At 46.0% G+C, this 16,195-nt stretch overlaps 1 protein-coding gene across 1 annotated transcript in view; it reads left to right on the forward strand.

The window, feature by feature from the left end:
* Positions 1-16,195, forward strand: part of LOC142312582 (transient receptor potential cation channel subfamily V member 6-like) — a 66,748-nt gene that overhangs the window by 19,584 nt on the left and 30,969 nt on the right. Inside the window, exons 3-4 of the mRNA XM_075351571.1 lie at positions 2,480-2,602; positions 4,174-4,314. Of these exons, the coding sequence (XP_075207686.1) occupies positions 2,480-2,602; positions 4,174-4,314 (264 nt within the window). The remainder of the gene's footprint in view (positions 1-2,479; positions 2,603-4,173; positions 4,315-16,195) is intronic.

The following is a 16,195-nucleotide window of genomic DNA, read 5'->3' on the forward strand; positions in this document are numbered from 1 at the left end:
CCTGCCAACCTACAGTGGTGCTCCTTTCCCCCCCCCATCTACAGTGGCGCTCCATTTCCCCCCCAGTCTACAGTGGTTCTCCTTTTCCCCCCAGTCTATAGTGGTTCTCCTTTTCCCCCAGTCTACAGTGGTTCTCCTTTTCCCCCCAGTCTACAGTGGTGCTCCTTTCCCCCGCCAACCTACAGTTGTGCTCCTCCCCCCCCCAACCTACAGTGGTGCTCCTTTCCCCCGCCAACCTACAGTTGTGCTGCTTTGCCCCCTTCAACCTACAGTGGTGCTCCATTTCCCCCCCCATCTACAGTGGTGCTCCTTTCCCCCGCCAACCTACAGTTGTGCTACTTTTCCCCCTCCCAACCTACAGTGGTGCTCCTTTCCCCCGCCAACCTACAGTGGTGCTCCCTTCCCCCCCCATCTACAGTGGTGCTCCCTTTCCCCCGCCAACCTACAGTGGTGCTCCCTTTCCCCCGCCAACCTACAGTGGTGCTCCCTTTCCCCCCCATCTACAGTGGTGCTCCCTTTTCCCTCCCCCATCTACAGTGGTGCTCCTGTGCCGACCCCGTTTCAGCAGCCAGGCTGCTCGGATCCGCGGTAGCTCGAGGGGCATCCGGACCCGGGGGTCGTGCGGCCACTCGAATGAAGGGAGTATTTACAGGGGATGGTGTATTGAGAGTTCGTGACGCCACCCGTGGTGCGTGGTAAGGTGGAGTACCACCGCTGCAAATGGGAGTACCCGGTGGCGATTGAGTGGGCAGCCAGGTGTTTAACCCCTCCACGGGTAGGGGGGGATGCCCCGGGTCTCGGTGATGGTGGAGGGACGTGCCGTTGGAGAGGTAGGGGTCACTTGCGTACACCCTCAGTCCAATAACGCTGACACCGACAACTTACTAAACCAAAGTTCTGGACACCGCTGCCGCTGAGGGGGAGCACGTTTGGATCCCATTTCTGCAGGTGTTGCCTGTTAATCTGTGACTTTTCCCTTGGCACCTTGTTCTCTTCTAGTTGGTCCCTATAGCTTGAAACTAATTGGGTCCCACTCCCCAGTGTGGCTAACTGTGGGAGCTTGCTCTCAGGGTTCACGCTTGGGATTTTCTGGACCGTATTTGTGGAAAGTCCTATCCCCCTTGTTGCGCTAGTGCCCCGTTTTTTGGAGCGGATGGAGAGCGGATTTTGAAGGCTCTGTTCTCGTCTGGTAAATTGTCAAGTTGCCTGAAGCTACTCCCTGACCTAGGGTCCACGTACCCCCTCGTGCCCTGGTCCCAGCCCGGTGATGGTACAAGGCCGCCGGCTGTTTTCCACGACAATACCGTGCCCCTTATCACAATCCCCTGCGACCGGGGGTCCAGTTCCTACCAGGTCCAGACCAACGTCTGCTACCTAGTCCTTCCAAGGAGCCCAGCTCCTGACCTCCTCTCTCTTTCACCTCCAACACTCCACTCTCCTTCTCCTGACCTCCCCTTAACCAACCCCCCAAGTGGGCGACCCTATTCCACTCAGGCCGTCTACTGGCGTGTCTGGTGGGTGTGGTGCAGGGTGTACCTAGGGTTTTGATTAGCTGGTTTTAAGCAACACCAAAGGTCAGGGACCCGTAACCAAGGAGGAGGTGGATATTGCACAGGAGGGCAGATTGCACAATACCCTGTGACGGCCTGATAGGCCAGGGCGTCACACTCCTTTTCCCCCCGGTCTACACTGGTGCTCCTTTTCCCTCCAGTCTACACTGGTGCTCCTTTTCCCTCCAGTCTACACTGGTGCTCCTTTTCCCTCCAGTCTACACTGGTGCTCCTTCCCCCGTCTACACTGGTGCTCCTTTTCCCCCCGGTCTACACTGGTGCTCCTTTTCCTCCCCATCTACACTGGTGCTCCTTCCCCCGTCTACACTGGTGCTCCTTTTCCCCCTCCATCTACACTGGTGCTCCTTCCCCTGTCTACACTGGTGCTCCTTCCCCCGTCTACACTGATGCTCCTCCCAGACTACACCACCATAGTGATATTTCACACCACCTGTCCATCACTGCCAGTAAACTGCCACAGTTCGCTGATCAAAAGTGGCAACTATTCTCTCTGGTTCCTGCTAGGCCATAAAACAGCACCTCACGCTTATGGTTCCCCAAAAAACACAGGAGGTCACCCGCTATGCAGCATCTCACCATGTTCCCCGTCCTTCTCAGTTACCCCACTCTCAAGCCAACCAACAAGCCTCTCTGGTCTCCAGCTCATAGGTTTCTTCTATGACAAATAAGCCCAGGCCTAATCGTACGTCTTCCAGACACAACTCATGGACCATCTGTGCCCATGCAATTGGCACCAAACCACTCCATTGTATCTGTTCTTTGCCCCTTCTATGAACAAAGTAACAGGATTCTGAAGTGATTTTTGATTGGGAATGGTCTAGAAGAATACGACCTGTTCATATAAATTGCATCTATTGTCAATTGTTCCCTGGTTTGATATATTTCATCTCCTATGACTACATACACAGGAGCGGTGGGAGAAACGGCATTACATGTGGCAGTGCAGAACGAAAACCTGGAGGCCGCAGAGATCCTCCTGGATGAAGCTCCTCAGCTAATTAACCAGTCCATAGCCTCCGACCGCTATCAAGGTAGAGTCTGTGTAGATCTCGTATGATGATTCTTAATATGATGGTTAATGGGAAGGAGGACAACAAACATTCTGTTTAAACTTTATTTATCATTTTAAAATATGTACAGTATTTATTCTTTCTATAGAATATGGCAAAGATATTTGGGGATCATGATCTTATACATATTGCCATCCCTTGCATATTCAGTGGCGCTCATATAAATTAGGGCTGAGTTTATGTACAAGAATATATATATATATATATATATATATATATACTATAATACTGCCCTTATGTACAAGAATAAAACTACTATAATACTGCCCCTATATACAAGAATATAACTACTATAATACTGCCCCTATGTACAAGAATATAACTACTATAATACAGCCGCTATGTACAAGAATATAACTACTATAATACTGCTCCTGTGTACAAGAATATAACTACTATAATACTACCCCTATATACAAGAATATAACTACTATAATACAGCCGCTATGTACAAGAATATAACTACTATAATACTGCTCCTATGTACAAGAATATAACTACTATAATACTGCCCCTATATACAAGAATATAACTACTATAATACTGCCCCTATGTACAAGAATATAACTACTATAATACTACCCCTATATACAAGAATATAACTACTATAATACTGCCTCCTATGTACAAGAATATAACTACTATAATACTGCTCCTATGTACAAGAATATAACTACTATAATACTGCCCCTATATACAAGAATATAACTACTATAATACTGCCCCTATGTACAAGAATATAACTACTATAATACTACCCCTATATACAAGAATATACCTACTATAATACAGCCGCTATGTACAAGAATATAACTACTATAATACTGCCCCTATGTACAAGAATATAACTACTATAATACTGCCCCTATGTACAAGAATATAACTACTATAATACTGCCCCTATGTACAAGAATATAACTACTATAATACTGCCCCTATTTACAAGAATATAACTACTATAATACTGCCCCTATTTACAAGAATATAACTACTATAATACTGCTCCTATGTACAAGAATATAACTACTATAATACCCCTATATACAAGAATATAACTACTATAATACTGCTCCTATGTACAAGAATATAACTACTATAATACTGCTCCTATGTACAAGAATATAACTACTATAATACTGCTCCTATGTACAAGAATATAACTACTATAATACTGCCCCTATGTACAAGAATATAACTACTATAATACTGCCCCTATGTACAAGAATATAACTACTATAATACTGCTCCTATGTACAAGAATATAACTACTATAATACTGCTCCTATGTACAAGAATATAACTACTATAATACTGCCCCTATGTACAAGAATATAACTACTATAATACTGCCCCTATGTACAAGAATATAACTACTATAATACTGCTCCTATGTACAAGAATATAACTACTATAATACCCCTATATACAAGAATATAACTACTATAATACTGCCCCTATTTACAAGAATATAACTACTATAATGGTTTTGCTGATAAATCTGTACATCCAGTCACCCATGTCTTCTTTTCCAGGCCAGACCGCGTTACATATAGCTGCAGTCAATCAGAACATGAATCTGGTTGCGGCTCTGATACGCAGAGGAGCTGATGTCTCTTCACCTCGAGCTACAGGATCATTCTTTGCACTTCGTGATCAGAATCTTTTTTACTTTGGTGAGTGAGGGAGCAGGAGGAGATACAGGAGGGTTTTCATTTTTATCTTAGCGTCTTGTTATGATTCCAGTAGATGGTATGGGTTATCATCACAATGACTATATTTGACTCCTAATGGAGGCCACCTTGCAATCTACACCGTGTGCAGAATTATTCGGCAAGTTGTATTTTAGAGGACTTTTTTTATTATTGATCAACAACTATGTTCTCAATCAACCCAAAAGACTCATAAATATCAGCGCTTAATATTTTTGGCAGTTGGAGGGTTTCTTTAGATTTGGCTATCTAAAGCCAGCTTTACACCTTACAATTAGGTGTGCGATCTCGTATGCGATGTGACACGCCCAGGTCGCATATGCGATTGAATGAGATTGCACGTAGGTCGTTCATTTGCTGTCACGTGCGTTAGTAGTCTATGTTAAATTGATCAATTTTATGTGCGATCCTTTAGATTATAGCCTGGTTTACACGCTTCAATAGATCTTTCAATCCGTCGTTGGCGTCAAGTTGTAAGTGACGCACATCCGGCATCGTTCGTGACGTATTTGCGTGTGACACCTACATGCGATCAAGATTGAACGAAAATACGGTGATCGCATACACGTCGTTTATTCCTCATACATTGGACGTTTTGTTGTATGAACCTAGTCAATTGTAACGTGTGACATCCCTCATACGATTGTGATGTCTGATGCTATGTGCGCAGGTGTGCGCTCTGCACCGCAGCTTAAAAAAGGTCTGCTTCAGAGCGCAGCTGAAAAGCTGCGTTCTGAAGCGCCTCACAATGTCTGTCATTCACTAATCTCTGTCAGTCCGTCACTATCTCTGTCCCTCTCTCTGTCCATGTCAGTCTATCCCTCTCCCCCCCCCCCCCTCTCTCATACTCACCGTTCCCCGATCCCCGGCGCTGCACGGCGTTCACACTGCTCCGGCGGCTTTTACTGTTTTGAAAAAGCCGGCCGCCCATTAAACAATCTCGTATTCCCTGCTTTCCCCGCCCACCGGCGCCTATGATTGGTTACAGTGAGACACGCCCCCACGCTGAGTAACAGGTGTCACACTGCACCCAATCACCCGCTGTCACCGCTGCATCCACCGCTGGATCCAGTGACAGCGGGTAACCTCAGTGACAGATCAGCTGATCGCGCGGCTGTCTTCATTAGCTGCGTGGAGGTGACCGGAGCGGCTGTGTCTGCTGCGGCTCCGGTCACCTCCATGCAGCAGCGCTGGATGCGACGCTGCATCATCCTGGATGACGCCGGACAAGGAGGGCTTTTTGGGGCTGATTAAAGTGGTTAACCAGGGAATGTGTTTGTGTTTTTTATTTCTAATAAAGGATTTTTTCGGGTGTGTGTGTTTATTTACTGTAACTTACAGATTAATCATGGAAGGTGTCTCATAGACGCTTAACATGATTAATCTAGGACTTATTGGCAGCTATGGGCTGCCAATAACTCCTTATTACCCCGATTTGCCAACGCACCAGGGCAAATCGGGAAGAGCCGGGTACTGTCCCAGAACTGTCGCATCTAATGTATGCGGCAATTCTGGGCGGCTGCTGACTGATATTGTTAGGCTGGGGGGCTCCCCATAACGTGGGGCTCCCCATCCTGAGAATACCAGCCTTCAGCCGTATGGCTTTATCTGGCTGGTATTAAAATTGGGGGGGACCGCACGCCGTTTTTTTAAATTATTTAATTATTTATTTCACTGCACAGTATAGACCCGCCCACCGACTGCTGTGATTGGGTGCAGTGTGACACCTGTCACTCAGCGTGGGGGCGTGTCTCACTGTAACCAATCATAGGCGCCGGTGGGCGGAGAAAGCAGGGAATACGAGATTGTTTAATGGGCGGCCGGCTTTTTCAAAACAGTAAAAGCCGCCGGAGCAGTGTGAACGCCGTGCAGAGCCGGGCCGGGGATCGGTGAGTATGAGAGAGGGCTGCTCAATTCACTTACTCAGGAGTTTAGCGGTCACCGGTGAGTCCTTCACTGGTGACTGCTAATCAGGGCGCGACACAGACAGAGCCGCAGCATGACAATGAAGTCGGGTGAAGTTCACCCGAGTTCATTCTGACAGTGCGGCTCTGTCTGTGTCTGCTGTCATCTGCCATTCAGCTCTGCTACATGGCTGTCTGTGTCTGCTGTCATCTGCCATTCACCTCTGCTACATGGCTGTCTGTGTCTGCTGTCAGTGGCCATGTAGCAAAGCTGAATGGCAGATGACATAGTAAAAACGCATCCCTACACATCACACACTCTTGGCAAGTCAATAAATAAAAAAAGAAAAAAGGTGCCCAATGCATACGTCACAGAACACATGATCTAAAGGATCGCACACAAAATTGATCAATTTAACATAGACTACTAACGCACGTGTGACAGCAAATGAACGACCAACGTGAAATCTCATAAGATCCCGTATGCGACCTGGGCGTGTCACATCACATACGAGATCGCACACCTAATTGTAAGGTGTAAAGCTGGCTTAAGTGTTCTGTGACGTATGCATTGGGCACCTTTTTTTTTTTTTTTTCATTTATTGACTTGCCAAGCGTGTATAATGTGTAGGGATGCGTTTTTACTATGTCATCTGCCATTCAGCTCTGCTACATGGCCGCTGACAGCAGACACAGACAGCCATGTAGCAGAGCTGAATGGTAGTGTGAAGCCCCGCTAGTATGTGTCGGTGCAGTACCTTCAGGGACTCCACGTGGATGGAACAGTCTGGTCACAGGTAGGGAACCTTCTTTTAGGATTGTCGTGACGCCACTCTCAGTATTGCGGTCAGCGGGGACCGCCACTGCAAATTAAGGGATGCCTGGGACTGATGGTGGGTGCAGTCAGTATATTAGCCCCCTGAGAGTGAGGCAAGCCCCAGGCCCCGGTGTATGTGTGTGGGACCACAGGTCGCAGAATGACTCAAACACAGTCCAAGAAGTCTTTCAACGTGTTTACTCACTGTTTGGAGGTCACGGTGAGATGCCCGGGCGACACTGTGATAACCAGGTTGAACCAGGAATTCCAGGAGGCCGTTCTGAGGGTAGCTGTCCACTCGCCTTCCTTGCACTCTTTCTGTTTTAGGAAGATCCTTTGCTTGAAGCGTGGTAGGACCCCTCCAGGGAAGCTGTTACCACCCTGCTCCCCTCTCTCTGGCTCGTCTGCCGGCAGCGTGGCCTTGGTGGGATGGCTTCTGGCCCTGTCCCCTTATGGGCCTGGTGATTGCTGCTTGGCTCAAGCTCTGTGTAGTCGTGGTGAGGGCATGAAGTACCCCCCCCCACCTGTAGGTTAAGCAGCTCTGGATGATCTGCTGCCTGTACTGGGGACCTAGTTCCCCTTGTGTGCTCGGATACCGGGATCTCCGTACTCAGCCACCCTTCTCTCTGGATGATTTTCAGGCCGACCCACGGTACTCCTTTCTCCCCCGCTTTCAGCTACTGCACTCCTCAGGACCTGTCTGACACGAGAGCTCCTCTGCTCCCTTCCACACACTTCAACTTCTTCCTCCAGACTCTCCTCTTCCTCTCTCTCTCTGCCCTGCTTCCTAGCAACCAGCCCCTGAACACACCCCCAGCTGGGAATTGAAAGTTAACCCCTTCTGGCTACCCAAGGGTCCCCTCTGGTAATGTGGGAGGCCTGGTCACTATATGTTTGTGTGTGCACCTCATCCTGGCCTTTGGAGATTACCTGGAAGCATTGTCCCCGCATGGGTGCAATACTCTGTGGTGCCTGACCAGGTCAGGGGCGCCACATTCCCCCTTAGTTATCATCAGCACGTCCTCGGGCTGCAAAGACAAGAGAAAGAAAAAGGTAAATACAAACTTTTCCCACACAGGGGCAATTATTTACATTTAAACATGCCAGGTACCATTCCACCACCAACCACCCGCATGTCCGAACCCCACCCAAAAACCTCCAGGAGGTAGGTCGCCGGTCCTTTTGGTGACCAGGGCTGGGCCATCACATTCCCCAGACCTTTCCTCCAATCTTCCTCTCCTGAGGAGAGTGGTGTAAGGTAGGCCCCATAAACAGGCGTACCCGCTTCCGAGTGTTGGAGGGCAGGCCCCATAAACAGGCGTGCCCCCTTGTTGGTGCAGAGCCATGCCCCTCAACAGGCAGACTCTGGGGTTGATACCAAGGAGGCAACTTTTTACAATGCAAAGTTTGTGGTTAAAGCCAGTTCATAACCAGTGGTCTAACATTTTAAGGAGGTCTCACAATAGTCCTTGTGGGCACATTTCGCTTAAACGTTACTTAACTATAAACAGGTTAAACATTACATTTCATACAGTCACTTTGAACTAAACTGTACTTTCTCTATAGCGTAATGGGAGCTGACCAAAGTTGCTGCGGGTTGATCTACGCAGTACTATACTGTCATCTGTCTGAGGTTGTGTCCTCCCACCCGATGTATGTGTCTCAATGTGAATAATGGGTGTACTGGGTATTGATACCAGTGCATGGTCTTCTGCTTCAGCTACATTTGGCTCTTCCAGGTTCTGAACAGGTTCTTCTGGGTCTCTTACTTCTCCAGATTGAGGGAATGTAATAACCGGAATAACTACTGCTCCATTGTATTGAGGCCAACTTGCTGGAAAATCTCCAAGTACAGTATGGATCATCTTTTCTTTTGGTTCTTGAACTGGCAAAGGGTTGGGAATTTCTTCAGGGATTCTTAGTTGTTCAGGACATTTCTTTAAGCGATCTCTAGAAACGACAGCTGTTGTTTTTCCTCCATCTTTGCTGATAAGGCATGTCTTTTCATTGCTAAGCGTCGATGGTAACACAGTATAGGGTTCTTCTTCCCAGTGATTGTCAAGTTTATGACGTCTTCTCTTTCTTTTGAGAACTATATCTCCTGGCATCAAAGGAACAGCAGGTGCTTTTCGATTGTAGGCCTTTTCTTGTTTCTCACGCTGCTGAGTCAGGCTTCGCTCCACACACTCTTGTACTTTCTTGTATTGGGCTTGGCGGTTGGAATCCCAATCAGCACCTTGTAGATGGTCTTCAGGGGTCTCAACTCCCATTTCCAGATCTACTGGCAATCTCCCTGGTCTGGCCCTCATCAGGTATGCCGGTGTGCAGTTCGTGGAACTCACAGGGATGTTGTTATACATGTCCACTAGATCGGGCAGTTTTTCCGGCCACCGACTTCGTTCTTCTAATGGGAGAGTCTTCAGAAGGTCGAGAATGATGTGGTTCATCTTCTCACACATGCCATTGGTCTGAGGATGGTAAGGCGTAGTACGGATCTTCTGGCAGCCGTACAGGTTACAAAACTCCTTAAACACTTCAGCTTCAAAGGCTGGTCCTTGGTCAGTGAGCACTTGATCTGGATAGCCATGTGGTCGACAGAAGTGTGTCTGGAAAGCTTTGGCTGCAGTTTGACCTGTCAAGTCCTTGACTGGTACTACCACCAGGAATCTGGAGTAGTGGTCAACCATAGTGAGAGCGTAGTTGTAGCCTTGTCTGCTGGGTGCCAACTTTACATGGTCCAGGGCCACGATCTCCAGGGGCCGTTTAGTTTGGATTGGCTGGAGTGGTGCTCTCTGGCTGTGCTGGTCTTTTCTTCTAAGATTGCAGGGCCCGCAGTTTCGACACCACTTCTCTAGGGCAGATCTCATGCCCACCCAGTAGAATCTTACTTTAAGTAGGGCCTCCAGTTTCTTCCAACCAAAGTGGCCTGCACCATTGTGATAGGCTTCTAGCACCATCCTCGTATCCTTCTGTGGTACAATCACTTGCCACACCTTCTCATGCGTCCTCGGGTCAATGATGCTCCTGTAAAGTTTGTCTTGATAGATGAATAATCGACCCCTCTCCTTCCATAGGTACTGTGCCTCAGGTGGGGCTCCTTTGTCAAGGCTGGCGCCAGGCTGGCTGATCAGTTTCTTTACCAAGCCTACCGCTGGATCATTTTCCTGGGTCTCCTTCCAGTTGTAGTGAGGTAGTGGGTTCAGGGTCACCTCTTGGCGGTTGGCACGCGACTGCCGACACTGTTTTGCTCCATGGCGATGGAACGCTGGCAGCTCAATCTCTTCAAGATCATCTACATCTTCACCCTCGTCTGCTAGGTGAGGCATCCTGGACAGAGCATCTGCGTTGCCGTTCTTGCGGCCAGCTCGATACTTGACAGTAAAGTCATAATTCGCCAGTCGGGCTACCCAACGCTGCTCCATGGCACCCAATTTAGCAGTATCCAAGTGGGTCAGGGGGTTGTTGTCCGTGAAGACAGTGAATTTGGTGGCTGCCAGGTAGTGCTTGAACCGCTCTGTGATAGCCCATACCATGGCCAGGAACTCTAGCTTGAATGAGCTATAATTCTCCGGGTTTCTTTCAGTAGGCCTGAGCTTCCTGCTGGCGTAAGCAATCACACGCTCTTTGCCTCCCTGCACCTGTGAAAGCACTGCTCCCAGTCCCACATTACTGGCATCTGTGTACAGTACGAATGGCAGACCGTAGTCAGGGTAGGCTAGGATCTCTTCACCCGTCAAGGCCCCTTTCATTTGTCTGAAGGAGTGTTCTTCTGCTTCTCCCCAGTGAAATGGCGGGCCGGAGATCTTTCCTCTCTTCTTTGGGTGGCCTACCAGGAGCTCTTGCAAAGGCGCTGCCATTTTCGTGTAGCCCTTGATGAACCTTCTGTAGTAGCCTACCAAGCCAAGGAACTGACGTACCTCCCGGACGGTAGTAGGTGTGGGCCATTCCTGGATGACTGTGACCTTCTCTGGGTCCGGTGCTACTCCTTCTGCACTGACCACGTGACCTAGGTACTGGACCTTTGGCTTCAGTAAATGGCACTTGGATGGTTTCAGCTTCATTCCATATCGGGATAGCGCTTCAAAGACTTCAGCCAGGTGTTTCAGGTGGTCCTCGTATGTCTTGGAGTACACGATGTGGACATGGCCATTTATAATCAAGCTATTATTGAGTACCATACTTTGATTAATAAAGCGGTCAAAGAAGGAATATTAAATAAGGATGAGGCTAAGTTTCTCAATATTAAAGATCCGAAACTAGCCTTCTACTATCACCTACCGAAGATCCATAAGGATCTGGAGAATCCCCCTGGGAGACCTATCATTTCAGGTATAGATTCATTGACTGCAAATCTGGCAGCTTATATTGACCGCATTATGAGAAGTCATGTCACCAACTTGAGGAGCTATCTCCGTGACTCCACAGAGCTCATTAATACATTGAAGAATATTGAGTGGAAAGATACGTTTGTTTTTGTAACCCTGGATATCTCAGCCCTGTATACTAACATCTCCCACCGATTGGGAATAGAGTGCTTCAGACAATTTCTATTAGTGGATGAACGTCTGCCGGAAGGGCAAAAAAACTTCCTCCTTGAAGGAATGAGGTTTATACTATGTAATAACTACTTCACTTTCCGAGACACACTGTACCACCAATGCTATGGGACTGCGATGGGGTCCAAAGTCGCACCTACCTACGCAAATCTGTTCATGGGTATGTTTGAGTTACTATACATTTTTGGGTCGGTATTATTCAAGCATGTGATTGTTTATAAAAGGTACATCGACGACCTGTTCCTGATTTGGGACAACTCACAAAATAATGTGAATGAATTCCTAGGACAAATATGCAATAATAATTGGGGTCTCATTTTCTCCCCTATTATAAATAAGGATAGCATTGATTTCCTAGACTTGACTATATCACATAATGAAGGAGCTATCCATACGAAAACTTTCTTCAAAAAAGTTGATAGCAATGGCTATATTCATTTTACTAGCAGCCATTACAATAAATGGTTACAAAATATCCCAAAGAATCAGTTCCAAAGAATCCGAAAGAATTGTTCTTTAGATAGGGATTTTGAACTACAAGCCAATATCCTGAGAGAAAGGTTTTTGGAGAAAGACTATCCTATACCATTAATTAAGAAGGCATATCAGATCAACAAAAAACTTACACAGAAAGATTTAGTAAGTTCAAACAGTCACGGGATGAAGGACACGAGTGTAAATTTTTCGTCCAATTTTGTGACGACTTACAGTAACGATGGGGATTTGATCAAGAGTATTATCCGTAAACACTGGGGTATTCTTCGGAATGACCCCTTTCTGAAGGATGCTATCCCAGAGGTGCCTGGGATCACCTATCGAAGAGCATCAACATTAAAAAACCAGTTAGCTCCTAGCCGGCTCAGAGAAAATAAACCCATGGAATCCATGGATAATACTAAGGGATCGTTCAAATGTTTCTCTAAGAATTGTCTATGCTGTAGGTCAATTCAACATCAAAGAGTCAATTTTTGCTCTAAAACGGGGGGGGAAGTGTTTTCCATCAAATCACGTTTAAATTGTCAGTCTGACTTTGTGATATACTTGATTGAATGTGAATGCGATAGACAATATATTGGGAGAACAATACAGGCACTGCATAAGAGGTTAAACTCGCACAGACACAACATTAAAATAGGATTCATGTTACATGGTCTGTCGAGACACATCACTATGGAGCATAATGGGAGAGCAAAGATCAGGATCACCCCGATCGAACAGATAACCCCTCTTTCACACAATCGTATGGATGCTCTAAAGAGGAAAGAGACCTATTGGATCTATAAACTTAACACATTAAAACCATTTGGGCTCAATGAAGTAACGGATCTATTTTATTAGTTCACTAGTTTTTCCCGAAAGAAAGTCCCTTTAATACTGATATACCTGTGCTGTAAGAGAAATGACAATGATGTCCCCAAGGATAGGATGGCTCAGGGCCGCCGTCTAACAAGCAATGGATCTTCCCTGATTAGAGAATATCATGGACTATGAGTCCTTATGTAGTTTTCACTAATCTAATTTTTATGTATTTTTCATGTATTTTTATGTATCTTTATGACGTTTTAATTAATTTTTTTATATATATTGTTTTAGAGGATTTACATCCTGTCAGGTAGTCATTATCTTAATAATTTTAAGAATTTATTGTAATAATTTGATCAGGTCATAGCTTCAGGTTTTAACATAATTTTAGACACTTTTATACACAATTTCCTTCTTCATATGTACATATATTTATTCTCAATAATAGCTAGAGATACAACAGTTGTTAGGTTTTTTATGACACACTACAGACCACACATAGCTTTAGAGAAACGGATTTCTCAAGAGGGATCTCCTTGACATGCACACTGGAATTGTTCCCACGATTTTGAACTTCTTTCACCCGCACGGTATAGCTTCTCTCATACTAGCTCCATATTTCTACTGAACAGAGATCTGGACATTTTCCTCGAGAGAGGTTTGACTTGACATGCGCACTGGAATTTTTCCCACGGTTTTGAACTTTATTCAACCTCAATTTGACACTAGCTCCTTACCTTCACTCAGCAGTGGTCTGCGCACATTCCTCGAAAGAGGTTCTTCTTGATATGGGCACCTGATTTTTCCTCCCATGTTGTACTTATTCACCCTCACGGCATAATTCGGTCTTTTTATACTATTTCCATACCTTCACCAAATAGTTGTTTGTATTTTTTCCCACACTTAGTAACCGGGTATAGTCAAGTAATTAATAATAATTTTAAAAAAATTTTTTTACTATTCCACAGATCGGTAATAAAATTAAACTAGATTACATGGTGATGTAATGCTGGTTCCCGATTAAAAAACATTGATGGAGTTTTTTCCCTTAGCTTGACCCGCACCAGCGGGTTGGTCGAGGCGTTTAGCAATCATAGGAATAGGGTTTTTAAACCTGCACATACACACAAGACACTATAGCGTCCTTGGTTTGCTTTATGTTCCCGTCATGGAGCTCAGGCTGAATTAGGTTTTTGGGTCTCAGACAATGGCACCGTTCTTTAAGGCATATTATTGTGATCCCCTTCTTCTTATTAATCCAATTTATATAAAAATAATTGTTTTCCATCCAGTGAATATCTCATAATGTAGATATATATATATATATATATATATATATATATTTTTTCATTTATGTGATAATTGATCCTCTTAGCTACGTCCTTTTTTCATTATATATATATATATTTTTTTCCCTGTAGTACTCCTTATAATGATTCCCGTTTTTTGAACACATCCCGACGGTCACCTCCCATATGGTACGGGCGGATTATACGATCACATTCCGGCCGCTTGATCAAATTGATATCTTCCTAAGCAGGTTCTAGGTAATGTTGCGATGGTTGAGGTGCACATTTACATGGGTTCCCCATGAACTTTTTTTGACACCATATGAAAAAGAGAGAGACACATATAGATTTTGCACAAACATATGTTTTTATTTTCTTTGTAATTCATTTTTATTTTAAACCTCTGAGTCGTCAGGACAGATATGACAAGGGCAAAGTGACGTACTATAAGAAAGGCTGAAGGTAATAGAGATGAAACATACACATTTTTTTCTATATGGATTCCCGCCGATTTTTTTCAGAAGTGGGCGGACTATGACGTCATCAGTAAGGTATATATTGCTGGAAGTATTCCCTGTACAGCAGATTTGTTTTGCTTGCCAGACTGTCCTGATGAAGGGAGCTGCGACTCCCGAAACGCGTTGACCTGATCTGTGTAATGAATTAAAGCAACACCTATCCATTAATCTCCTGGATCGGCTGAGTCAGTGGCGCGGTTTAACATCCCTATCTACTACTCTCTGTTATCTATTGGAGTACACGATGACATCATCCAGGTATAGCAGGACGGTTTCAAAGTTGAGGTGCCCTAGGCAGCATTCCATAAGCCTCTGGAAGGTCCCGGGGGCATTGCAGAGTCCAAATGGCATGCTGTTGAACTCACAGAGGCCCATTGGGGTGGTGAAGGCCGTCTTCTCCCGATCTTCTTCTGCTACAGATACTTGCCAGTAGCCACTAGTAAGATCTAGGGTAGAAAAGTAGTTAGAGGCTTTCAAGGCAGCGAGGGATTCCTCTATCCTTGGCAAAGGGTAGGCATCCTTGTGTGTTATCTGATTTATCCGTCTGTAATCCACACACATCCTCATCGTGCCATCCTTCTTTCTTACCAGGACCAGGGGAGCCGCCCAGGGGCTACAACTGTCCCTTATGACGCCTGCCTCCTTCATGTCCTTCAGCATGTCCTTTGTGCGCTGGTAATGGGCTGGTGGAATAGGCCTATGTCTTTCCTTAATGGGAGGATGACTGCCTGTGGGTATGTGATGTTGCACCCCTTTGATCCTACCAAAGTCTAGTGGGTTCTTACTAAAGACCTGCTCGTATTCCTGCACGACCCTGTAAACCCCATGTTTCTGGTAGTCGGGTGTAGAGTCAGTCCCCACGTGTAGTTTCTGGCACCAATCCTCTAACTGCTTTTGGGAGGTCTCGCCCTCTTTTGAGTCAGCTTGTGTCAGGGGACCTACAGGTGTTATGGCGTCATCTGAGCATGTAAACAGTTTGGCTATGGTAGCGTACCTTGGTAGTCTGGCTTCCTCCTCCCCACAGTTCAACACTCGTACAGGCACTCGTCCCTTGTGTACATCAACTACCCCCCTGGCTGTCAGAATCGTGGGCCAGTGGTCTGAATGAGTGGGCTCTAGTACAGCCTGGTAATCTTGTCCTCTGAGACCTACCGCTGCTCTACACCACATCATCATTTCACTCCGTGGGGGTATCACAATGGGGTTTGCATCCATCACCCGTACACTACCAATCTCACGGCCAGTCTGTTTTACCTGTTGCTTCCTCAGAATGATTCGGATCTCCTTTTGCAAGGCTCTTTGCGACCTGCCCTCAGCACCTTCAACAATCTGGTGAAGCAACAACAACACTTCCCCTAGGCAATTTTCTATGACATTAGTGCCTAAAATCATTTGCGGGTTCCTTTCTCTAATATTAGTGTCCACAACAATCAGTCCTTGTCCCTTCATTTCCTGCCTT

Source organism: Anomaloglossus baeobatrachus, chromosome 5 (assembly GCF_048569485.1).
Source record: "Anomaloglossus baeobatrachus isolate aAnoBae1 chromosome 5, aAnoBae1.hap1, whole genome shotgun sequence".
Taxonomy (NCBI): domain Eukaryota; kingdom Metazoa; phylum Chordata; class Amphibia; order Anura; family Aromobatidae; genus Anomaloglossus; species Anomaloglossus baeobatrachus.